The sequence below is a fragment of the Papio anubis genome, chromosome 17 (genome assembly GCF_008728515.1).
Source record: "Papio anubis isolate 15944 chromosome 17, Panubis1.0, whole genome shotgun sequence".
In the NCBI taxonomy this organism is placed as follows: Eukaryota; Metazoa; Chordata; class Mammalia; order Primates; family Cercopithecidae; genus Papio; species Papio anubis.
In genome coordinates, this window is record NC_044992.1 from 18,205,106 (window position 1) to 18,230,555 (window position 25,450).

At 51.3% G+C, this 25,450-nt stretch overlaps 1 protein-coding gene across 3 annotated transcripts; it reads right to left on the bottom strand.

Annotated features, from left to right (window-relative positions):
* Positions 1 to 2,163: 2,163 nt before the first annotated feature.
* On the bottom strand, positions 2,164 to 25,250 carry B9D1 (B9 domain containing 1). Of its 3 annotated transcripts, XM_003912447.4 has the most exons (7): positions 25,021 to 25,248; positions 22,795 to 22,863; positions 19,989 to 20,100; positions 8,707 to 8,803; positions 8,198 to 8,260; positions 4,983 to 5,053; positions 2,164 to 4,652 (listed from the first exon to the last, which is right to left on the bottom strand). In XM_003912447.4, the coding sequence occupies exons 1-7, from the start codon at positions 25,081 to 25,083 to the stop codon at positions 4,510 to 4,512; spliced, it is 618 nt and encodes a 205-aa protein (XP_003912496.2). In that variant the 5' UTR covers positions 25,084 to 25,248; the 3' UTR covers positions 2,164 to 4,509. The 3 variants fall into 3 exon arrangements, with proteins under 3 accessions (XP_003912496.2, XP_017805890.1, XP_009188115.1); XM_017950401.2 differs by lacking the exons at positions 2,164 to 4,652; positions 4,983 to 5,053 and adding an exon at positions 7,873 to 8,122 and having other exon boundaries at positions 25,021 to 25,249; XM_009189851.3 differs by lacking the exons at positions 2,164 to 4,652; positions 4,983 to 5,053 and adding an exon at positions 7,877 to 8,099 and having other exon boundaries at positions 25,021 to 25,250.
* Positions 25,251 to 25,450: the final 200 nt, after the last annotated feature.

Here is a 25,450-nt window from a genome sequence, read left to right on the forward strand (position 1 = left end):
CCCCCATGAGCCCCAGACAACAGCCCACCATGTGAGTAATCATGTTGGTCAGCTCAGTGGAACAGCTCCAGCTAGAATCAAGTGTAGCACAGCTGCCCAGCTGAGCCCAGTCCCCTATAGGATCATAAGTGATAAATGATAGTGGTTTTAAATGACAGTTTTGGGGTAATTTGTTACACAGCAATAGACAACTCAAGCACACAAAATTATTTCCTAGACATAAGCTGTCTTATTTTCTTGCTGTCTTACCTCCATGCTTCTCAATGGTAGCTACCATGAGGCCATCTGGGATCATGACGGGAGAGCCACCCCCTTAATTCCATATTTACCAAAAGACTAAGTTATTTTGTTCAGATGATAAGTTTTATTACGCCTTTATTGTTCAAAGCAATTTTCAATCTTATCTCATTAGAGTTCTAGAAAGTCTCCTTTTGCAATGTTTTGATGCTAATTTTTTTTTTAGATTCTTTGTTGCCTTTCATTTCTGCTTGCAAACTAGCCAGTTCTTTCCTCCTTACTGTGATAGCATTCCAAAATGCAGTCAACAGTAGCCAACTCACACTGCACATCCTCTCTGGTCTGTCCCTTTCCCCTAGAGCTGCTGGCTCTGGGGCACATAACCTGCCTCCCAAGTTAGCAAGAGAGTCTTAGCAAATGTCTTGTATTTGCATAATACGGATCTCCTGCTGTCCAGCTTATGAGCTGTATTCTTTTTGCCTGCCACGCAACTGCTTAGCCAATGACACTGTTTGTTTTTTCTGTTTTTTGGCTGCAGCAGAAACCCACTCCTTATTTCCATATCATTTGCAATAGAATAGGCTGTGCAGGATCAAATAACCCCAAGCTCTCATTGGCTGAGCACAGTATCTTATGAATATTTCTCACTCACAAAAAGCCTGATGGAGATGTTCCTGGCAGTGCTCTGCAAGCTGGGGTGCCCAGACCCAGGCTCCTCTCTTAGGATGCTGCTGTCTTCAACGTGTGCCTCAAAGGGTGCCATGGACAAGAACAAGGAGAAGTGCTCGTGCGACACTGAAGTGGGTCAGACCTCTCAGTGGTGAACATCCTTTTCATACTTTGCTTTGGCTATAACTACTGACATGGACCCACGTTGATGCAACGGGCCTGGGAAATGTAGTCTTCGGGTGTGCCAGGAGAAAAGGGAGATAGTCTGGTGAACATGCAGCTTTGGGGCAGTGGCTGACAGCACGGACAGCAAGTGAGCGGGGACCTGCGGGCCGTATGCCTCGACTGTCCTCATGGAGGGGGTCCCACATGCCCAACCACCCCCCAACCCCAGCTTCCCAGGCACTCACGCCTTCAGCCTCTAAATCTCACTGCATCATCTCTTGCCTTGACTGGGCAGGGACGCAAGGAGCTTTGTGAAGTGACAGTGACATTTCTGTGCCTTTGGGGCTGGGTTGTTCATTCTTTTTCTTTTTTGAGACGGAGTCTCCCTCTGTTGCCCAGGCTGGAGTGCAGTGGTGCAGTCTTGGCTCACTGCAACCTCCGCCTCTGGGATTCAAGCGATTCTCCTGCCTCAGCCTCCCGAGTAGCTAGGATTACAGGCGCCTGCTACCTGTAACGCCTGGCTAACTTTTTGTATTTTTAGTAGAGACGGGGTTTCACCATGTTGGCCAGGCTGGTCTTACAGTCCTACCTCAGGTGATCCGCCTGCATCAGCCTCCCAAAGTGCTGGGATTACAGGCGTAAACCACCACGCCCGGCCTGGTTGTGCATTCTTAAAGTATTCTGGGCCAGGCGCGGTGGCTCACGCCTGTAATCCCAACACTTTGGGAAGCTGATGCAGGCAGATCACCTGAGGTCAGGAGTGGAAGACCGGCCTGGCCAACATGGTGAAACCCTGTCTCTACAAAAATACAAAAATTAGCCAGTTGCAGTGGCACATGCCTGTAATTTTAAGCTACTCAGGAGGCTGAGGCAGGAGAATCACTTGAACCCGGGAGGCAGAGGTTTCAGTGAGCCAGGATTGTGCCACTGCACTCCAGCCTGGGCAAGAGAGTAAGACCCTGTCTCAAAAAAAAAAAAAAAAAAAAAAAAAAGTTACGCATTTTGTTGTATGTAAATGTCCTCTCAGAAGAACACACTAAAGCCAGACACTGGATTCTGGTTAATGGTAAGTATGCTAAAACATACGGAAGGTGGAGTCCTGATGTCGTGGTTTATTTTGAAATGCAATAAAAGTAGGATGGATTGAAGCAGGGATGAATAGTTGGATAGATGTGAATATGAAAGTACGGAACAGGAAATTGGTAATGGTAGAATCTAGGTGGTGGGTATGTGGTGTTCACTGTAAAATGATGTCAACTTTTCCATGTTTAGACATTTCAGTAATGTTGAGAAAAACTGGAAAATTAAACATAACCAGAAGAGGGTGACTTAGTATTTCCCAGCTGCTGACAGGCTGGACAAATGGGGCCTGACGCTTGAACAGGCACGCCACAGGCTAGAGGCTTCAGGGAAGAAGTTTCAGATCCCCTTTATGTGGCCCAAGGCCAGTGGCCTGGGTGAGGTGAGGCCATGGACAGAGAAAACAGCTTTCTGGAGAGCTGTGATAAAATGGGGCAGAGGACAGGAGCAGCTGGGGGTGCTGGGCTTTTGCTCTGTGTCATCCCGTGACACATATGGGACACATGTGGAGGCTGGTGTGCAGGAGCCTGTGCAGGAAAACTCACGATGGAGGGAGATGGGGAGAAGACCCTTGAGAGCGCTGCATTTCCCACATACCCGAGCCTTGTCCTCAGGTAGGGTCAGGAAGGCAGCTAATGTGGGGTCGTTGTGGGAACGGGAGGGAGCGCCTCAGCTAAGCTGGCAGGGAGGGTGCTGGAGGTCTGGAGAGACAAAGGCTGTAAGTTTCCTCAGAGAATGCATGAGGGAGTTGTCTAAGGAAACATAGACCTGGGCCATGGATGGAACGCGGGCCGTCGTGGCTGTAGGGGCTCAGGCAGGTGCAGGGCAGGCGAAGGAACAGCTGGCTGTCACCAGGGTGGAGACTCTGCCGAGTGAGCATAAACGAAGGATGGAGGGCACTATGGGGCAGTGCATGCAGATGACCAGGAGTTCTAAACTGGGTTGGGAGGAAAGCAAGGAAAAAGGGGCTGGTCCCGGGGCTTGGAGGGCCTGGTGGTTTGAAGAGCACAGGGAAGTGCCACATGGGGAAGGGCCTGGCCTGAGGGAGGGATGCCTCGATCTAGACCTCGGAGGCAGTGCCTTCACCAGTAACAGGAGATATGCCTGGCTGTGAGGGGTAGAGGTGAAGATCGTTCCAAGTGAGGAGGCTGAGGAAGAGGCAAGGACACACCCCTGCTCTAGGCTCACTGCACATGGGGAGTGGGAGGAAAAAGATTCCACTTAAGAGGGCTGCAGGGGACTGAGCGGGCTTCAGTAAGGCCAGAGGGCAGAGGGAACTTCCTATTCCGAGAAGATGGTGGGAATCACAGGAATTTTGCTGCCAACAGACCATGAGTTCCAGAACGCACAGTGAGTTCTGGGGAGGGCACGGGAGTGCTCGTGAGACAAAGAGCAGAAGAGGGTCAGCCCAGATGGTCTCAGGGCAAGTGCCCATGACAGTCCAGGGCAACATGGGCGAGGCTGGGAGGTGGGGGTGTGCCAGGAGCCTGTGGTTTCTCTTGGATCCCGCTGAGGGCAGTATCTAGGCTGGGACACCATGTCTGCCTAAAGCTCAGTGGCAGGACAGAGAGGGCCCAGGGCTGCCTCGTGAGGTGGCAGGAGTTCTTGGGAAGGTAGGGAGGCCCAGGGCCAGGGCCCCCAAAGTAATGCTAAAGGGGTTCTGCTTCCAGAAGGGCCCGGACAACCTCAGAGATCAGGGTGTTGAGCCAGGGGGCTCACCTTCCTCTCCTGCGACCCCAGCCAGCAGCCTCCCACCTCTAGGAGGTTTCCAGCCCCCATCCTTGGACTGTGGGTAGGGAGGAGCAGAGAGGGGAGTGGGCAGGCTGAGGGTCTGCCGTCCCCCAGGTACCTCACCATCCAGCTCCCAATAACAGGGTTCTCTCCTTGCCAAGGGAGGCTGGTGGCCAGGAGCATGGCTGAGTGGGTGATTCTACTTAACCCCCAAGCCTCCAAGGAGGGTGCCATGCCCAGTTCAAGGAACAATGTGTTGAGGTATAGAAAAGGCCACACAGCTGTGAGTGGCAGAACCTGGTGATGTCAAAGCTCCCATCCCAGATGCCATCCTGCTGCACGGTCTGGTCTTCTGGCAGCTTCCATGGCACAAGGGGTAGGGACAGGGAGGGCCCTGGAGGTGGGGCCAGGAAAGGCCCAAGAGCTCCCAGCTCCTGTGGGGGAGGGGCTAAACAGGAGAGAAGGCAGCCCCAGGCCTAGGCTCTCTGAAAATGAGACTTTATTATATAAAACTATTCTGTGTGCCCCCAGCTCCCACCACCAGGCTGCCCTTCAGGCTGATGGCCAGCCGCCTGACTCCGGGAAGGCAGCCCTTCATTATCAGAAACTCTGCAGCCTGTGGAGCCTTCACTGGGGGAAGCCCTGGGGTGGGCTGGGCCGCGACACACCCTGTGTGTCCAAAGGCCCAGTGTCGTAGCCCAGCTTCCTCATGTCCTTGGTCACCACGTTGAAGAGGAGGGTGACAAAGCCCTGAGAACGGACACGGGTCACTGGGGACAGAAGGACAGCATCAGTCAGGCTGGGATGGGGCAGAGACAGACCCAGGTTGATCTGGGACTCTCTCAGCCTCAGTGTTCTCATCTGTAAAATGGGGACAACAGCGCCTGACCCATGCCCCTCACTGGGAGGTAAAGGGGCTGCCAGGACAGGCAGACATGACAAACCCTCTGTGCTCCAACCAGGCCCTCATCTGGGAACATTTGTGGGCTAGCTCCCATGTGCCTGGCAGGTCCCCGGCATTCACCCCAACCCTGGGCCCATCTACTCCCAGGTTCTAACCTGTCTGGGGGCTGAGGGTAGAGGAGGGGAGGGAGCTTTACCTTCCCGGCCTTCACCCTGAGCCACCACCTTGGGGTCTGTGTACTCGGGTCGCCAGCCTTCCATGGACCAGGTGGGCCCTACCCCAGAGAGTCTGTGGGGTGGGCAGAAGGGCCCGAACTGGCCTCCTCAGTCTTGCCTCCCACTAGATGTGGGGTCTCAGTTCAGAAACCATGTCACTCCTGCTCCATCTTGGCACCCACCGCAGGCCCTGCCAGGGGTCAGGCCCTAAGCAGAGCCTTCCTGGTGGCCGGGCTCCAGCGTGGTGCTGTCCCTTGCCGGGGTCACACAGCCTAGCCAGGCCTCAGGCGCTCTGTGGGCCACGCTGCCTCCGCTGGCCGGTGTCAGGCCCCGCCGTCTCTGACACACCCACGCGATTGGTTCACTGGAAACGAGAGCTCAGGAGCACTATTCCCGGCCGGGTGGGTCCGGCAGCCGCGGGCTTCGCCCCGCCGAGGTCACTCAGCGTAGCCAGCGCCTCAGGCGCTCTGCAGGCCACAGCTGCCTCAGCTGGCCCCCCGCAAGGACACACCCAGCCCCCGAGGGTCACTGGCAACCGTGGCGACGCAACAGCCCACACACCGCCCTCCTGTCTCTGAGGTGGGCACCAGCGCTCACCTGGGACTGCTGCAGAGGGGCCCAGGCCAGGGAGGGGCTCCCGGCTGCTGCAGAGTTGGCCTGTGGAGACCACAGCCAGGGAGCACTGCCCACCAGCCCCCAACCCCAAGGAGGAAGCCAGGGAGTGAAAGCCAGCGGGCGCTCCCCAGGGGGAAGGGATGGGCAGCCACAACCCCCGCGCCAGTGTCTCCTTCGGGAGAGCGAGGCTGTCACAGCACCCACCTCACAGGAGGCTGTGTGTGAGGACAGGGGCCTGGGAGCGTCCCCACTGTGCCCAGCAGATCCCAGCCCGGCGCTCACATGGAGCTCCCGTTCCCACTGAATTTCTTTCCTAGGGTCCACCAGGGTGGTCTGCTTAGCTGGCTGGGGTGGGAGAGACAAGACAGACTGTTCTGGGAGGGCATTCCAGGCAAGGACCTGAGGCAGGGAAGGACCCCTCAGGCTGGAGGAACTGAGGTGGATGGGAAGCAAGTGGGCAGAGGCCATGGCGTGGGCAGGGCCCGACTACCAGCCTGGCAGCATTCTGGTTGAAGTTCATCCTGACAGAGGCACAGCCCGGGCGGGTTCTAGCAGGCGAGGGGTGCAACCCCAATTGTGTTTTAGGAACACCGTTTTTCTTGCTGTGTGAAGACTAGACTGGAGGGGTTGCAGCAGGCTGAATGGCGGCCCCTCAAAGACAGTAGATCCTAGTCCTGGGAAACCGTGCACGTGACCTTATTGAGAAACAGGGTCACGTGCACTTTGCAGATATGATTAGGCTAAGGATCTTGAGGCGACTATCCCGGTGGACCCTAAAGGCCATCACAAGTATCCTTATCAGAGAGGGAGACAGAGGAGGTGGCCCTGTGACCGTGAAGGCAGGGACTGGAGTGGTGAGGCCATAAGCCAAGGAAGGGTGGGGCCCCCAGAAGCTGAAAGGGCAATAAACAGAGTCTCCACTAGAGCCTAAGGAGGGAGCACAGCCCGGTGGCGCCTTTCTGGGCCCAGTGACCTGGATTTTGAACTCTGGCCTTCAGCACTGTGAGGACATACATTTCTGCTGTTTTCAGCCATCACATTTGTGTGTTTTGTTGCAGCAGCCACCGTGGGAAATGAATACAGGGGTCAAGAGTGTTTGAGGCAGGCCCTGGGCCAGCGCTGGAGGATGTGGGGAGAGGCTGGGAGAGGGGTGGGGATGACCCAGGTCTCAGTCTGAGCAAGGAGCCTCCACATTTGGGAAGATTATGCCAATCAAACTGCCTTCACTAATAAAACCTTTCCCCCGTTTTTGTAATCCAAGCACATACTGCCTTGCCCAGTTGTGAGCCCCTCCACAGGGGCTGTGAAACCCTTTCCTCAGCGAGCTGTTCCCTGAAGGCCCAAAGTCCTCCTTGGAGCTGTGGGCGGTGGAACAGGGTTAACAACCCAGCCCGGATGGCTGTGTGGGTCCCTAATCCCTTAGGCCTTCCCAACCCACTGACAGGCACTGTCTCGCTGCCTCCCTGACAGCCTGTGGCATGGGGATTGTCACCTCCAGGTGATACTGGCCCAGGTCATCTGGGAAAGAAGTCCTTTGCCACAGGGTGGCCTCCCAGAAGGACTCCTGGGGCAGTGGGCACACAAATTCTCAGGCTGAGGTCAGCGGAGACCCTGCCGTTCCTCCCCTCCACGGCTCTCAGAGCTCAGTGAGGCATTCTCGGCCCTGAGGCATGATGCTGTCCCTCCACCCAGCAGGGCTCTGGCCTGGTCTCACGCCCAGTAGTGGCCAGGCTCGCAGGGGCTGCTTGCTGGCTGCTGCCCTGGAACCCAGGGAGTCCTCCATGTTCCCCTTGTGCCTCACTGATCTGCTGGGGGGCGGCAGAGGCTTGCTGCCCAACTGTGCTAATGGGCCTCGAGTCAGAAGGCCAGGGCCCAGCTGGCCCTCTAAGCTCCCACTTGGATGTGGGCAGGAGTAAGAGGCCTTCCTGCTGGGGCTGCATCCCGGCATCCCCTGGCCCCTCCCTGCAGGCCCTTGTGTCCTGGTCCCTGCCTGCCTCCCTGATGTCTCCCTCATTCTGCCTGGCTTACCACTTACTGGCCACACGGCCATCCTGGCCACACCGCCATCCTGGCTTCTCCTAGCATGCTAAGCTCATGCTGTCCTCAGCCTGGCAGGCACTGTTCCCTGTGCCTGGTGTTCTTCCCGGCTCTTCCCTCCACACTAAGCCTCTGCGCAAATGTCAGCTCTAGCCAGAGACTCCCACATGTAAAGCCGTTGATCATGATTACTGTTCCAAGGTGTCTGACTCATACTGCTATATCCTCTTGTTTCCCACCTTTTAATGTCACATGATGTCATGAGTATTTTCCCATCTGACAAGAGTTTTTCCTCTGCTCCATCTGACACACACATTTTTCACAGGGCACAGGTTAAAATTGCCCGGCCTCCTGCTGCTAGAACAGGGCTGAAGGGAGCCCCGTGACTCAGCACTCCCAGGGGACCTGTTTCCATTTGTCCCCAGTGGGTGGAGCAGCTTGCAGATCTGAGGAGGCGACCAGGCACAAACTGAGGGGTAGAATGGGACATCCGTTCATCCAGTAGATCAGAAGGAGGGGCTGGGGTTATGGGTATAAGACTCACCTTGTAAACTTCTGCAGTTTAGATGTAGATTCTGGGACAAACATGGGGATGGTCCTTTTGTGCCTGAAACAAATGTTTTTGCAGACAGACGTGCTGAGTAACAGACCTTTCTGAGCCTCCAGGGAGAAGAAACACTCAGATCAGGCCAGTGCAGCTGCAGGGTGGGCCAAGTCAGGGCCAATGCCAATGAATCCAACCTGTGCTGAGCACCGCTGTGTCTGGGCCAGGTGCTGAGCGCCGGGAGACAGCCTCATGGAGAACAGAGTCCCTCGGGGTCTTTTCTTTTCTGGGGCCCATGACCTCCCCACCCCACCTGGTGTGTGGCTGGCACCAGCCATCCGAAAGGTTCTCCTCCCAAATACAGGCTACACCCCCCCAGCCACTAGACTGAGCTGCCCAGGCCCCTGGGGACCCCAGAGCATTCCCAGCCTGAACCTAAGACAGAAAACGAGGTAAGGTCTGTCCTAGGACAAGCCCTGCCCAGGGCCCAGGTCAGAGTGAGGACCTACCGGCCAGGTGAGAAGGGCACGTGCACGGCCCCATAGCCTCGAACCACATCGTTCCCGAACACATCTGGTCCATACACGCTGAGCACGATCTGTGGCCCTTGGGAAGGACAAGGCAGGGGGTGGGCACGTGAAGACACACAGGGGAGGTACAGGGCAGACAACAGGGTGTGTCCGGCTGAGGGGGCTCAAAGGATGGAGCTCAAAGTCCTGGGGCGGCAGGCTTGAGAGGGGACAGGAGCAGGCATGGGAACCCAGACTCGGCCAAAGACTTCTGCCCACCCTGGTACTTCCTATGTCTCCACTGAGGCCTGGGCACGCGCTCCACACCCCGTCTTTTTTTGTTGTTGTTGTTGGTGAGACAGAGTCTTGCTCTGTCACCCAGGCTGGAGTGCAGTGGTGCTCACTGCAAGCTCCACCGCCTCCCGGGTTCACACCATTCTCCTGCCTCAGCCTCCCTAGTAGCTGGGACTACAGGCGCCCGCCACCACGCCTGGCTAATTTTTTTGTAGTTTTTTAGTAGAGACGGGGTTTCACCGTGTTCACCAGGATGGTCTTGATCTCCTGACCTCGTGATCCGCCCGCCTCGGCCTCCCAAAGTGCTGGGATTACAGGCCGAGCCACCGTGCCTGGCCCATACCCCTTCTCACCACTGTGGAGTCAGGGCCCACTCAGTCACTCTGTGTACAAGGAGGCACTTCCCGAGGCCTTATTGTGGGCCCAGGGCCCCAGCTATGATCAGGGCTGACTAAGGGCCTCTGATCTCTGGGTGCTCCCTTCCTGGTAGAGGCAGGCTCATGGGACTGGGGTGGTGGGGGCTCATTTTGGGGGTGTCTAGGAGAAGTCAGAGAGAAAACAAAAACCTTCTGGGCATTCTCCTTTAAAATATTAGAGGTATTATAATAGGTGTGGTTGTTTTCACCATCGAAACACCGCTTCGTGTTGCCATCGAGGTGCATGAGGCGCTTTCACCTCGCCAGTTTCAGGTGAGGCACCAGCCTGCCAGGCTCTGATCCTGCAGCCGCGGCTGAGGCAAGTTGGCCAACCTCTCTGCCCTGTTTCGTCATCTCTAAAACACACGAAATAGAACCTAACGCATAGTAAGTGCTCAGTAAATGTGAGGGAGAGGTTTGTGCCCTTACCATTACTACCTTCCACCAAAGTTAACCATCATTCTGAATTTTATGAAACTACCTCTTTACTTTTAAGACTTCACTGCCAAAGAATGCATCCCAAAGAATGCATCTTTACTTTTACCAATTTTTTTTTGAAACTTTATACAAAAGGAATTATACAGTATGTTTATTTTTGTGCCCAGCCTCTAATCCAAAATTATGTCCATGAGATTTTCTCAAATGGTTTCCTGTAAAGGGGTGTGTTCATGTTCCATACCATGTAACATTCTGCGTGGGAATCTGCCACAATGACCGTTCATTCCAGTGCTGATGGACACGTGGGCTGCCCTTCCTGTGGGGGCCACGCACACAGTGCTGAGCACCATGGTGCAGGCTCTCGGTACGTGCGTGCACACATCTCTGTTGCGCACACACCCAAGAAGGACACTGCACAGGGCCCATGTATGTTCCCTCCCAAAAGGTAACACCAAACTGCCAGCATGGTCCTACCAGCCAGCACTCCCCCAGCAGTGGTATCTGATTCCTGCTCCTCTACACCTCACCAAAACATGACATTACCAATCTTTTAAATTTGGGCCATCCTAGTGAGTGAACAGTGGTAGCTCACTGGAGCTTTAAATCACATTTTCCTTCATTTTAAATTTTTCTTACCGAAATAAGGTTGAGACCTTTACCTGTTTCTTGGTCACTTGGACGTTCTCTTTTGTGAAGAACCTACTCAAGTTTCTTGCCCGGTTTTCTACTGGATGGTCTTTTTCTTTTTTCTTCATTAAAAACATGTTTTTTGAGACAGGGTCCTGCTCTGTTGCTCAGGCTGGAGTGCAGTGGTGCAATCATGGGCTCACTGCAACCTCAACCTCTTGGGCTGAAGTGATCCTCCCGCCTCAGCCTCGCAAGTAGCTAGGACTACAGGCGTGTGCCACCACACCTGACTAATTTTTAAATTTTTTGTAGAGATGGGGTCTTACTATGTTGCCCAGGCTAGTCTCAAACTCTTGGGCTCAAGTGATCTTCCAGCCTCAGCCTCCTGTAAGTGCAGGGATTACAGACGTGAGTCGCCTTGCCTGGCCTGGCCTTTTTCTTATAGATTTATAGCGTGTATATGTGTGTGTATCCTGGTACTTATCTTTTCACTTTTAGTGATGTCTTTGGATGAACATAAGCCCTCAATTTTAATGTAGTCAACGTCATTGATCTTCTCCTTTAAGGAGTCCTCCCAGAAAATCTTCTCTTCCCCTGATATCATGGCTATAGTCCTCTATGCTACATATCCATCTGAAATGGACTTGTGTGTATGAGGACAGGCTGAAGTTTTTTCCTATGTATATCAAATTGTCCCAGCACCATTTATTAAAAAGAACAGGCTGGGAGCAGTGGCTCATGCCTGTAATCCCAACACTTTGGGAGGCTGAGGTAGCAGATCACTTGAGGCCAGGAGTTCAAGGCCAGCCTGGGCAACATGGCAAAACCCCTTCTCTACTAAAAATGCAAAAATTAGGCCAAGCGCGGTGACTCATGCCTGTAATCCCAGCACTTTGGGAGGCTGAGGCGGGTGGATCATCTGAAGATGGAAGTTCAAGACCAGCCTGGCCAACATGGTGAAACCCCATCTCTACTAAAAATACACAAATTGGCTGGGTGTGGTGACATGTCCCTGTAGTCCCAGCTACTCGGGAGGCTGAGGCAGAACTGCTTGAACCCAGGAGGCAGAGGTTGCAATGAGCTGAGATCGTGCCACTGCACTCCAGCCTGGGAGACAGAGCAGGACTCCACCTCAAAAAGAAAAAGAAAAACAAAAACAAAAACAAAAATTAGCCAGGCATGGTGGCACATGCCTGTAATCCCAGCTACTTGGAAGGCTGAGGCACCAGAATCGCTTGAACCCAGGAGGCAGAGGTTGCAGTGAGCCAAGATCGCGCCACTGCACTGCAGCCTGGGTAAGAGAGGGAGACTCTGTCTCAAAAAAAAAAAAAAAAGAAAGAAAGGACCCTCTTTCCCCTCCTACTCTGCAATGCCACCTTTGTCTGAATTGATGGTCTACATGTGCTTAAGTCAGTCTTGGGGATCTCTATGAATCTGTCTCTCCTTGTCCCAAAATTACATTATCTTAAGTATTGTGCTTTATAATTGAAGTTTGCTATCTGGTAGAACAAGTTATATTTTGATATTATTATAAAGAATATATTTGGCTGGGCGCGGTGGCTCATGCCTGTAATCCCAGCACTTTGGGAGGCCGAGGTGGGCGGATCATGAGGTCAGGAGATTGAGACCATCTTGGCTAACATGGTGAAACCCCGTCTCTACTAAAAAATACAAAAAATTAGCGGGGCGTGGTGGCGGGCGCCTGTATTCCCAGCTACTCAGGAGGCTGAGGCAGGAGAATGGCGTGAACCCGGGAGGCGGAGCTTTTTTTTTTTGAGATGGAGTCTCGCTCTGTCGCCCAGGCTGAAGTGCAGTGGCCGGATCTCAGCTCACTGCAAGCTCCGCCTCCCGGGTTTATGCCATTCTCCTGCCTCAGTCTCCCGAGTAGCTGGGACTACAGGCGCCCGTCACCATGCCTGGCTAATTTTTTGTATTTTTAGTAGAGATGGGTTTCACCGTGTTAGCCAAGATGGTCTCGATCTCCTGACCTCATGATTCGCCCACCTTGGCCTCCCAAAGTGCTGGGATTACAGGCTTGAGCCACCGCACCCAGCCAAGAATATATTTTTAAAATACCATTTTCTATTTATTGTTGGCACACAGAAAGCAACTTTCTGTCAAGATACATTGATCTTATATCCAGAATCACGCTAATCTATTAATTCTAACAATTCATCTATAGATTATTTTGAAATTCTACATAATCATGTTGTCTATGAATATTTTGTTCTTCCTTTCTAATTCTTATACCCTTTATTTGTACAGCATTGATGGTGATAACAAGCATGCTGATCTCCGAAAAATCTTTCAACATTTCACTAGTGAAAGTGATGTTTGCTCTAAGCTTTTCGTAGATAATCTGGATCAGGTTAGGGAAGTTTCCTTCTATTCCTAGTTAACTAAGCTTTTATCATGAATGGGAGTTGAATTTTACCATGTGTTTTCTTCATTTATGGGGATGATCATGATTTTTCTTTTCTTTTCTTTTGGAATCTCGCTCTGTCGCCCAGGCTGGAGTGCAGTGGTGCAATCTTGGCTCATGGGAACCTCTGCCTCCCAGGTTTAAGCGACTTTCCTGCCTCAGCTTCCTGTGTAGCTGGGATTACAGGCATGCGCCACCAAACCTGGCTAATTTTTGTATTTTCTATTTTTAGTAGAGATGGAGTTCACCATGTTGGCCAGGCTCAAACTCCTGACCTCAAATGATCTGCCCGCCTTGCCCTCCCAAAGTGCTGGGATTACAGGTGTGAGCCACGATGCCCGGCCTGACTCTGACTTTTCTTCTTTTTAATGTGATGAATGACACTGATCAATTTTAGATTTTTTTTTTTTTTTTAGAGACAGGGTCTTGCTATGTTTCCCAGGTTGGTCTCAAACTCCTGGCCTCAAGCAATCTTCCCACCTCAGCCTCCATATGAGCCACTGTGCCTGGCCAACTTTAGATGTCATAAAACCTTTGTACTTTTGGAATAAACCCTACATCTCATGATGTATTATATTACCCTTTTTTTTTTTTTTTATCTTGCTAGTTTCTGAATACTTCATTTTTGAGTTTTGAATTCAGTTTCTGAATATTTTGCTTGGGAGTTTTGCAACTATGTTCATGAGTGAGTTTCTTCTTTTTAATGTCCTCAGTAGGCTTTGGAATCAAAACTATCCTGATCTAAAAAACTTGGGGATGTTTAATCTTTTTAATTGTAGGAGTTCGTGTAAGTCTGCTGTTACTTCCTCTTCTTTTTTTTCTTGCACTTCTGCCATGGAAGGTGTCATTCTTTAAATGCCTGGTGGAACTCAGTAATGAAGACATTCGGACTTGGAACTTTCTGAGAAATTTTTGATTATAGATTCAATTTAATAGCTATAGGACTACTCAGATTCGTATTCCTTTTTTGCAGTTTTGGTAGTTATCTTTTTCTAGGAATTTGACCATTTCATCTACCTTGCCAAAGTGATAGCAAATAGCTGTTCTTTATATCTTTTTATCTTTTTACTGTCTGCAAGATCTGTAACATGTTCCTTTTTCATTCCTGCCATTTCTGTCCTGTTTTCTTCTTATTATTTTTTAGAAATAGGGTCTAGCACTGGCACCCAGGCTGGAGTGCAGTAGCATGATCATAGCTCGCTACACCACCAAATTCCTAGGCTCAAGCAATCCTCCCACCTCAGCCTCCCACGTAGCTGGGACTACAGGTGTGAGCCACTGTGCCTGGCCAATTTTTGTATTTTTTGTAGAGACAGGGTCTCACCATGTTGCCCAGGTTAGTCTCAAACTCCTGGGCTCAAGCAATCCTACCGCCTCAGCCTCCCAAAGTGTCAGGATTATAGGTGTGAGCGACCACGCTTAGCCTGTTTTCTCTTTCATTGTCTTAACTTGGGGTTTTCAGTTTTAAAAACCAACTTTTGCCTCTTTCATCTCTTCTGTTGTAAATGTGCTTTCTGTTTAATGAATTAATTTCTGCTCTTTCTTATTCTATTCTTCTGATTTCTTTGGGTTTAACTTGCTATTCTTTTACTAATTTTTTTTTTTTTTTTTTTTTTTAGATTTGACTTTCACTCTTTCGCCCAGACTGGAGTGAAGTGGCGCAATCTCGGCTCACTGCAACCTCCACCCTCCAGGATCAAGCGATTCTCCTGCCTCAGCCTCCCGAGTAGCTGGGATTATAAGCGCCCGCCACCACGCCTGGCAAATTTTTTTTTTTTTTTTTTTTTTTTTTTGAGAGGGAGTTTTGCTAGGCTGGAGTGCAATGGCATGATATTGGTTCACCACAACCTCTGCCTCCCAGGTTCAAGTGATTCTCCTGCCTCAGCCTCCCGAGTAGCTGGAATTACAGGTATGTGCCACCACGCCCGGCTAATTTTGTATTTTTAGTAGAGACAGGGTTTCTCCACGTTGGCCAGATTGATCTCGAACTCCCAACCTCAGGTGATCTGCCCGCCTCAGCCTCCCAAAGTACTGGGATTACAGGCGTGAGTCACCACACCCGGCCTACGCCTGGCTAATTTTTGATATTTTTAGTAGAGATGGGGTTTCACCATGTTGGCCAGGCTGGTCTCGAACTCCTGACCTCAGGTAATCCACCCACCTCGGCCTCCCAAAGTGCTGGGATTACAGGCGTGAGCCACTGCACACAGCCTTCTTTTACCAGCTTCTTTTTTTTTGAGATGGAGTCTTGCTCTGTCGCCAGGCTGGAGTGTAGTGATGTGATCTCAGCTCGCTGCAATCTCCACCTCCTGGTTTCAAGCGATTCCCCTGCCGTAGCCTCCCAAGTAGCTGGGGCTACAGGAACGCACCACCACATCCAGCTAATTTTTTTGTATTTTAGTAGAGATGTGTTTCACCATGTTGGCCAGGCTGGTCTTGAACTCCTGACCTCGTGATCCACCCACCTCAGCATTCCAAAACGCTGGGATTATAGGCGTGAGCCACCGCACCCAGCCACTAATGTCTTAAGATGGATGCTTAAATCATTAATTTTTCAGCCTATTTTCTTCTCTAACATGCATTTAAAATTACAAAATTGGTCGGGTGCAGTGTCTCACGTCTGTAATCCCAGCACTTTGGGAGGCTGAGGTGGGCGTATCACCTGATGTCAGGAGTTCGAGGCCAGCCTGGCCAACATGGTGAAACCCCCGTCTCTAATAAAAATACAAAAAAATTAGCTGGGCATGGTGGCGAGTGCCTGTAATCCCAGCTACTCGGAAGGGTGAGGCAGGAGAATCGTTTGAACCTGGGAGGCAGTTTGCAGTAAGGCAAGACCGCGTGTCATTGCACTCCAGCCTGGGCAACAAGAACAAAACTTCATTTCAAAAAATAAATAAATAAGGCTAGGCATGGCAGCTTACGTAATCACAGCACTTTGGGAGGCCGAGGCGGGCGGATCACCTGAAGTCAGGAGTTTGAGACCAGCCTGACCAACATGGAGAAACCCTGTGTCTACTAAAAATACAAAATTAGCTGGGCGTGGTGGCTCATGCCTGTAATCCCAGCTACTAAGGAGGCTGAGGCATGAGAATCGGTTGAACCCAGGAGGAGGAGGTTGTGGTGAGCTGAGATCGCACCATTGCACTCCAGCCTGGGCAACAAGAGCAAAACTCTGTCTCAAAATATTAAATAAATAAATACAATTTAAAAATAAAATAAAATTACAGAATTTCCTTTTGTCCATGACTTTAACCACCCCCTGTAAATTTAAATAGCTCAGTATTTTTATTATCATTCAATTCAAAATTCCATTATTCCATCGGTATTTCTTCTTTGACATATGGGTTATTTTTAGAAGTTGTTTTCTTATTTTTCAAACATATGGAGATTTTTCTCATGATCCTTGTTATTGGTTCCTAGCTTAAGTTCACTGTGGTCAAAGAAAATACTCCACTCCCCCTGAAAAGTTAAAAGAGTTCCAGTGAACTGGCTCTGACTCACTACCGGATCATCACTGACAGCTGAGTCTACTTGCTTTATTGCCTCTCCCCATGCCTCAGTCGACTCATTCTACTTGTGAGGAATTTCAAAGTAAATTACAGATCTCTGGACACCTTCCCCAAAATAGTTCACTATGTGTGTCAGCAAATAGAGCTCAATATTTGTTCACAGTTCTTTCGAGATAAAATGTATGCATAATGAAACATAAATCTTAAGGGTACTATTCAATGGATTTTGACAAATTCATACATCTGTGTAACCCAAATCTAGCTGCTTTCAAGATTTTCTTTTTGGCCAGGCACGGTGGCTCATGCCTGTAATCCCAGCACTTTGGGAGGCTGAGGTGAGGTCAGGAGTTCAACACCAGCGTGGCCAAGATGGTGAAATCCCATCTCTACTAAAGACACAAAAATTAGCCGGACGTGGTGGCGGGCACCTGTAGTCCCAGCTACTCGGGAGGCTGAAGCAGAGAATTGCTTGAATCTGAGAGGCAGAGGTTGCAGTGAGCCGAGATCGCACCACTGCACTATAGCCTGGGCGACAGAGTGAGACTCTGTCTCAAAAAAAAAAAAAAGATTTTCTTTTTGTCTTTGGTTTTCAACTGTTTTATTATCATGCACCTAGGGGTGGGTTTCTTCCATTTATCCTGCTTGAGGTTTGTCTTCTTGAATTTGTGGCTTGATGCCTCTCATCATTTTGGAAAAAAATTAGCTATTTATCCCTTCCAATATTATCTCTATCTTGTCCTCTCTCTTCTTCCAGGATGCCAATTCCATACGGCCGACTTTCAGTATTCTCTGTCTCCTACCTTCTCGTCTATATTTTCTATTCTTGGGTTTCATTGTAGATATTTTCCTTTGACCTAGCTTTCAGTATATAATGATCTCTTCAGTTGTGTTTAATCTGCTGAATTCCTGCTTTTGGTTATCATATTTTTCAATTCTAGAATTTCTATTACAATGTTTAAAAAATAGGGCCAGGCATGGGGCTCAAGCCTGTAACACCAGAACTTTCTTAGGCCCAGGTGGAAGGATTGCCTGAGTTCAGGAGTTCAAGACCAGCCTGGCCAACATGGTGAAACCCCGTATCTACCAAAAATGCAAAAAATTAGTCGGACATGATGGTGCGTGCCTGTAGTCCTAGCAACTCTGGAGGCCGAGGCATGAGAATCGCTTGAATCCGGGAGGTAGAGGTTGCAATGAGCTGAGATGGCGCCACTTCACTCAGACAGACAGAGCAAGACTCTGTCTGCAATTTAAAAAAAAAAAAAAAAATCGGCTGGGCGTGGTGGCTGATGCCTGTAATCCCAGCACTTTGGGAGGCCGAGGCGGCCAGATCACCAGGTCAGGAGATCGAGACCATCCTGGCTAACACAGTGAAAACCTGTCTCTACTAAAAATACAAAAAAAAAAAAAAAAAAAAAAAAAATTAGCTGGGCACGGTGGCAGGCGCCTGTAGTCCCAGCTACTCGGGAGGCTGAGGCTGAGGTGGAGCTTGTAGTGAGCTGAGGTCTTGCCACTGCACTCCAGCCTGGGCAACAGAGTGAGACTCTGTCTCAAAAAAAAAAAAAAAAGTCAGGATTCCTAGTTCTCTGCCATAATTCTCAGTGTGTTTTATCTCTTTTGATCATAGTAAAAATGTATCTGACAATTTCAGTGTCTGGAGATTGTTTATCTCTGCTGCCTTATTGCCTTATGTTTGCTGGTTATCATTTATGTTGTCTTGATTCTTGTGTGCCTTATTATATGCCAGATATTACATTTGAAAAAATATATAGAAATAATTTCATGTCTATGAGATGTTATCTTTCTCCAAAGAGTTTTCTTTCTTTCTTTTTTTTTTTTTTTTTTTGAGACAAGGTCTCACTTTGTCACCCAGGCTGGAGTGCAGTGGCATAATCTCTGCTCACTGCAGCCTCGACCTCCTGGGCTCAAGCGATCCTTCTGCCTCAGCCCCCTAAGTAGCTAAGATTACAGGCGCCCACTCCCGTGCCAGGCTAATTTTCATATTTTTAGTAGAGACAGATTTTCACCATATTACCCAGGCTGGTCTTAAACTCCTGAGCTCAGGCAATCTGCCTGCCTCAGCCTCCCAAAGTGCTGGAATTACAGGCGTGAGTCACCATGCCCAGCCCAAAGAGGTAGTTCTTATTTGCTTTTGTCAGGTGTCTTGGCTGTAACAATCTTGGAGCTGAATAGAAAAATCAGGAGGTTGAAATCATCAGGGGCCGAGCTGAAAGCCCTGTGAGGCTGCTCTGCTTCTATCTCTCCCTTATTCCTAGGGCAGCTCTTTGAGGTCTTAACCCAGTTTGGAGAGATTTACCTGAGGCCCTCCTCCCAACCCCTTGGAAGGCTCTGAACATCAGTTTTTCTTGTGTCCTGGGCCCAGGGAGGCTGTCAAAAGTCTTGATCAGTCTCTCAATCACCTCTATTGAAATCAGCAAACACTCCCAGAGGAGACAGGATTGGGGTAACCTCTCTGGATTTCTGTTCTCCTGGATCTTGCCTGGTAAATCTCTTCTACTTTGCTAGCTCTCTGATGCCTTTGAGGTAGCTGCTTTTTGTTTTTGCTTTTGTGTATTTCATTTACCTCTCCTACCTGTCCTTGGCAGGAGGAGGCTGGTCCAGTAGCTACAGTACCTATTGCACTGTTCCAGGAAGTCGATTGCAGCTTCCTGCTCATGGATGATGACAGCAGGATGGAATTCCCTGCTCAGGAGGACGACTAGGCATTTTCTGCTCCAGACCCTCTACACCGTGGTGAGCCTAGGCCCAGGCCACGTGCAGTAGAAAGGCCTAGACTGTGAAATCAGATGGGCCTGAATTAAAATCTACACTTGGTCACCAGATGTAAAGCAGAAGGCAAATGATGTCATTTTTGAGTGTCAGTTTCCTCATATGGGAAAAGAAATGGAGAGAAATCTCTCCAGCGGGTATGATTGGGAAGCTGGGATGAGTCCACACCGTGAAAGTATTCATAGTCCCCATGGAGACTAAGCCCAGGCTTTGTGCACAGTAGGCACTTATGAAGTGCAAGTGAATGATCAGAATGGTTAATAACCACCAGCCAAGGTAGAAAGTAAGCAATGCCAGCCAGGAAGCCCTTGGGAAGGAGGTTAGATACAGGACGCGGGAACGGTATCCAGACAGACGGATCAGCATGAATAAAGCTCAGATGAAGGAACTTGAGGGACTAGCACAGGAGGAGCAAGTGCCAGGGTCTGGCCGGAACACAACACGCCATGGGAAGTCAGCAGGCACAGAGTCAGGCCTCCAGGCCAGACAGCTGCAGCCCTGCATGCCAGGGTGGGGAGCCTGCCTTTTACAGGCGTGGCCACTAGCCCTGATGCACTCTGAGCTTCCAGAAGGCCAGCTGCACAGCCTGTAGCAGATGAAGGGGGTGAGTGGGGATAAGGAAGAATAGGAGGCAAAGGGACAGATGGCGAGAGAGAACGTTGAGGGCTGCTTCAGGAGCCCAGGTGACAATCTGAATGTGAAGTCAAGGGCTGGATGAGGCAGAGGCTGTCTTGGGGGTGCTGTGTGAAAGCTCTGCCACCCTACCCCGCAGGGCCCCTGCAGACTCACAGCCGTAAGGGTTGGTGCTTTTAAAGGTGACATCAATGGGGAAGTTCCACACCAGTGCTTGCCGCACATCTTGGCTCTTGGACGTGATCTGTGAGATCCCCTCCTCCAGACCCTGTGGGGACAGTGACAGAGACGGCTGGATTCAGAGCAGAGCCAAGCTGCTGCGGCTCCTCCCCTTATCTTCAGCAGGCAGTTGGGAGGGCTGTTTTCTCAGCTATCTTCTCCCAATACACTAACTTCCAAACAAAGGGGGCTAAGAGATGATGGAGTATCTCTTAAGCCTGTAGCATGACAATGCCGTAGCATGACTACCCTGGGAGGCCAGCCACTCTCCTGGGCCCAAGGGCACTAGATCTGTTCCCAAGCTCTTGTCCCCCTGAAGGAAATGGTCCAGCAGTGCTTGCACTCTCCTGCATCCCCACCCTCACCCGAGTATCCCCATCGGTAAATATAGATGTATTTTCTCCATCAAAAACAGTCCTTTTTCAACTCTGCTGCTGCTTCCACCCACCAATCCATTCTCTGCTCCCTTTATAGCAAAACTGCTTCAAAGAGCTGCCACAATTACCAGCTCCAATTCCTCCCCTGCTATTCTTTTGTGACCCCACTCCAATGTGACTGCTGGCTCCAGCACTCGACCAAAGGGTTTTCTCCAATAACGCCTGTGACCAACATGGCTAGATCCAATGGTCCTTTCTCTGTCCTCGTGTTACTTGACTCATCGGCGGCACCTGATGCAGCTGCTTACTCCTTGATACACCGTCTTCCCTTGGCTTCTGGGTCTCTCCACCGCACAGGGTGGCCCCTGCTCCGTGGCTCTTGCTGGTTCCTTCTCAGTGTTGCCGTCCTAAGGCTGCATCTTTGGCCAGCTCGTCTACCTGTACTTGGTGATCTCATCCGTCTCATGGCTTTCAATGTGTTCTAGATGTCGACGATTCCCAAATTCAGGCCTCCAGCCTGGTCCTTGCCTCTTCATTCTGGATCAGCACCTCCTCTTGGATATCCAGTGGGTGCCTCAACCTTAACCCACACCAGGCTGAGCTCCAGGTAGCTCTCCCCAATCTGTTCTTCTCACTGAAAGGCAGCTGCCCACTTCTAAGTGCTCAGGCTAAAAGCCTTGCTGTGAATCCTAACTGCTCCTTCTCTCAGACCTCACATCTATCAGAAGAAGCCAGCGGCTCTATCTTCAGAGTATACTTGCAGTCCAGCCCCTCCCACCACCCCACTGCTGCTGACCTACTCTCCCATCTCCACTGCTCTCAGAGCCAACTGGGTTGCCCGCTCTTGCCCTTTCCCCGAGTCTATCCTTGTCGTAGAAGCCAGGGAATCTTCTAAAAATATAAGTCAGATCACTTTCTTCTCTGCTGAAAGCTCTCCAATGGGATCCCATCTCCCTCTGAGTAAAGGTCACAGTCCTTACTCTGACCTTCTAAGTTCTACAAGACCTGCCCAGGTGCCCCTCTGCTCCAGCTCCAGCCACTCTCCTGCTGGCTTGCTCTCCAGTGGCCACACAGCCTCCTTTCTGGTCCTCAAACATGCCTGGCAAGCTCCTGTCCCAGGGCCTTTGCACTCTCTGCTCTTTCTGCCTGGACAGTTCTTACAGGTTTCCACATGGCTTGTTCCCTCACTTCAGGTCTTTACTCGAAAGTTACTTTCTCGGCAAGGCCCTCCCTGGCAGCCTTAGCAAGATCGCAGCCTCCCTCTCATCACTCATCCCTGTCACTTCCTGGCTTGGTCTCCCCTTGGCACTTCTGGCTTACTAACATCCTAGAATATGCACTCCTTATCATCTGACCCCCCAGCAAGAACATGCACTCCGGGAAGGCAGGGGCTTCTGGTTTGGCTTTGCTCACCCCTGCATTCTGATTGTCACCCAGAAGACAATCAGTGAAGGGAAAAGATGGATTATCATCTCAGTTGTACAAACAAGGAAACTGAGGCTCAGAGGGCTTAAATAAGTTCAGCCTCCTTTTCTTTTCTTTTTTTCTTTTTCTTTTTTTTTTTTTGAGGCAGAGTCTCACTCTGTCGCCCAGGCTGGAGTGCAGTGGCGCGATCTCTACTCACTGCAACCTCTGCCTCCCGGGTTCACGCCATTCTCCTGCCTCAGCCTCCCGTGTAGCTGGGACTACAGGTGTCCGCCACCATGCCCGCCTAATTTTTGTATTTTTAGTAGAGATGGGGTTTCACCATGTTAGCCAGGATGGTCTCGATCTCCTGACCTCGTGATCCACCCGTCTCGGCCTCCCAAAGTGCTGGGATTACAGGTGTGAGCCACTGTGCCCGGCCAGCCTCCTTTTCTTAAACTGCGATGAAGGTGAAACAAGCGCTCTGCAAACAGCAGAGTGCAGAGTGAGCTGAAGTCGTCACCATAGCACGTCACCTGGTGGAGGCGAGCTACGCCTTGGAAAGTCCTGGAAGGAAAGCTCCTACTCTGTCTTCTGACTCCAGGTCCTCCCCACCGGCTGAGGAGGGGCCAAATGGTGAGCAGACTGGCCAGAGTGTCCACAGCTCAGCCACAGCCAGGCTGGCTCACTGGGGCCTGCCTCCTGCTGCAGGCGTTGCTCTTTGCTGCTCCAGGCAAGCTCACAGGGTAGGGCGTGTGAGTGCAGTCTTGGTGGCTGGATCAGGGAGTCCAACCGTGGCTATGTCCTCTGCTCCCGCTTTACCAGGAACACTCATGTTTGGGTTCCCCTGAACTCAGTGTCTACCTCTCAACTGGTTCTGAATCGGGAGGGGAAGGGTATGACACCTTCAGAAACCCCAAAGGTCATGAAGGCAGTAAGGGAGGCCCAAGAGTCCAGCTTACCGCTGTGGGGGCCCAGTCCTGGCCGTACACAAAGCAGTACTTGCAGTAGAGGTCATCATACTCTGGAAACTGAAAAAAGCACAGACAGATTCTGTCGACTGGTGGTATTCATGCTAAGGCCAATGCATTTGCTAGGCAGGTGCAGCCAAGAGGAATTCTGAATGTCAGACACCTGGGAGTGGGTCTAAGCGACAGCTGGAGATGTGCACGTGGCGTTCAGAGGAGAGGCTGAGGACCAAGATGCGGGAGTCCATGGGAGACTCCCAAGTGCCACAGCCCCTGGCTTTTGCTCAGGCTCTGCCTTCTGTCTGATTTGTCCTTCCTACTTCTTCATCTGGGAAACTCTTGCTCACCCTTCAAAACTTACCCTTCAGGGAGCCTGCCCTAACTCTCAGGCTGGTTTAAGGTCTCCTCTTGGCTCCCTTAGCCCGTGCTTCCCTCCATAAAAGCAATGATTGCCTGTGTCTAAGTCTGTCAGTTCCTCTAGACCATGAGCAGAGCACAGATTTAATGCCTTTCTGTGTCCCCACTGCCTGGCACAGGGCTGGGCACACATAAGGTCTAAGGCAGGGATCCCCAACCGGTACCAGTCCGTGGCCTGTTAGGAACGGGCCCACACAGCAAGAGGTGGGCAAGAGGTGAGCAGCAGGCGAGCAAGCAAAGCTTCATCTGTACTTACAGCTGCTCCCCATTGCTCGCATGACCATGGGAGCTCCACCTCCTTATCAGATCACTGGCAGCATTAGATTCCCATAGGAGCGCGAACCCTACTGTGAACTGCACATGTGAGGGATCTAGGTTGCATGTTCCTTATGAGAATCTAATGCACGATGATCTGTCACTCTCTCCCATCACACCCAGATGGGACCATCTAGTTGCAGGAAAGCAAGCTCAGGGCTCCCACTGATTCTACATTATGGTGAGTTGTATAATTATTTCATTATTATTTACAATGTAATAATAATAGAAATAAAGTGCACAATAAATGTAACGTCCCCAAATCATCCCAAAACCATCCCTCGCCACCTCCTGTCCATGGAAAAATTGTTTTCCACGAAACAATTGGTGCCAAAAAGGTTGAGAACCACTGGTGTAAGGGAATGGTGCTGAATAGAAAGGTCTGAGAAGCCATCATATGCAAGACTGGAGCTGAGGCCCGAAGAGAGGGAGGTGCTGAGAGCAGAGGAGGGAGGAACAGTGTGACTGTGCATATGTGTGTGTGGGGGGGTCAATGATGCTGAGAGCACAGACACATGTGACTCAGCCCATCGGAGAGCCCCTCATGGGATAGAACAGGAGAGTGGGGAAAGACGGTCTTAGGCACTAGGCTAAGGCAGAGGCGGACAGGGTGGGAGCATGGAGTAGTATCCCTGATGAAACAGGAAGGCAGGAGACACCTACAAAGCATCAGGCCCTGTCAGAGCCTTACCCAAACCGTCTCAGTCAATCCTCACAATAATATAATAAAAGAATAATAAACACCACCTCCAACAGCCTGGAAGGACAGTGTAGTGAAGCTTTGAGGTCAGATAGGCGTGGGTTCAATTTCCAGACAGAATAGTTCCTTTGGTATGTTTCCCCGGCTGTAAAATAGGGGTGTTAGTAGTGACTGTCTGGCAAGATTGTAAGGATGGACCAGTGCCGAGCACCAACTTTGGGACATATTGAGGACTTGGTGAGCGTTGGTTTATATTTACAATAAATGATTCCTCTAAAGTGTAGGGGGATGGAGAGTAGCGTCCCTCAGGCCTGGCAGGCACACCTTCCTTGGGTTATTCCAGGCCACCACCATCGTTGGATGGTTGGATTCGAACCCGAGTCCAAGGATCTAGGGATTCAGAACGTAGGACAGTAGCTCCACATCGGACACGGCGCAAATGCTGGAAACTCAGCCAAGCCTAGGCTCCTCGCGTTACACCCTGGGAGGCTCCTGCCAGTGATCCAACCAAGTGGGCATGATCCGTGCGAGGGTCCACAGGCTTGGCCGAGTGTGACCTCGGTACTAGCTCAACATCTCGAGGTCTGCTTCTGTTCCTGCCCATCGGGACTCAGGATCCCGGCAACCTCGCGCCAAGCCCTCCAATGCTGGCTCCCCTCCCCCGCCTAATCGAGAGGCTCAGAGGAATGACGTGGCTCTCCGGGGGCCACGGGGCAACCCGGGGGGTTGCGGGAAGGGCCCCGGGGGACGCTGGGGGACGGGCCCCAGCGGGGTCCACGGCCGCTCACCTGGGCGCTCTCCACCTGCCCGTTGACCATGAGTAGAAAGACGCTAGGACTCGCGGTCGCCATGGCAGGGCTGGGGGTTCCGGGGGGACCCACCTAGGCCGCGCGCGGTTGCTAAGAGACGCCGGCGTTGCCCTAGAAACAGACGGCGTAGCGCGCAGGACACGTTTCTTGGCAGCGACACCTTCGCGAAGGCCATGCGCGTGTGTGTGTGTGGGTGTGGGTGTCGGTGTGTAGCAAGCGCAGGCGCAGTGAGCAGGCGCCGTCATAAGGGGGCGAGGCTTTTGCGGGGCGGGGTACAAGGGGGCGGGGCTCCACACCGAGGCTCCACCCCTCCTTGGGGCAGATATGACCGAGACCTGGGGCGGGAGCGTTGACCTGTGGGGTAAAGCCAGCCCTACCGCTCTACTCAATTGCACCCTCAGGGAGTGTG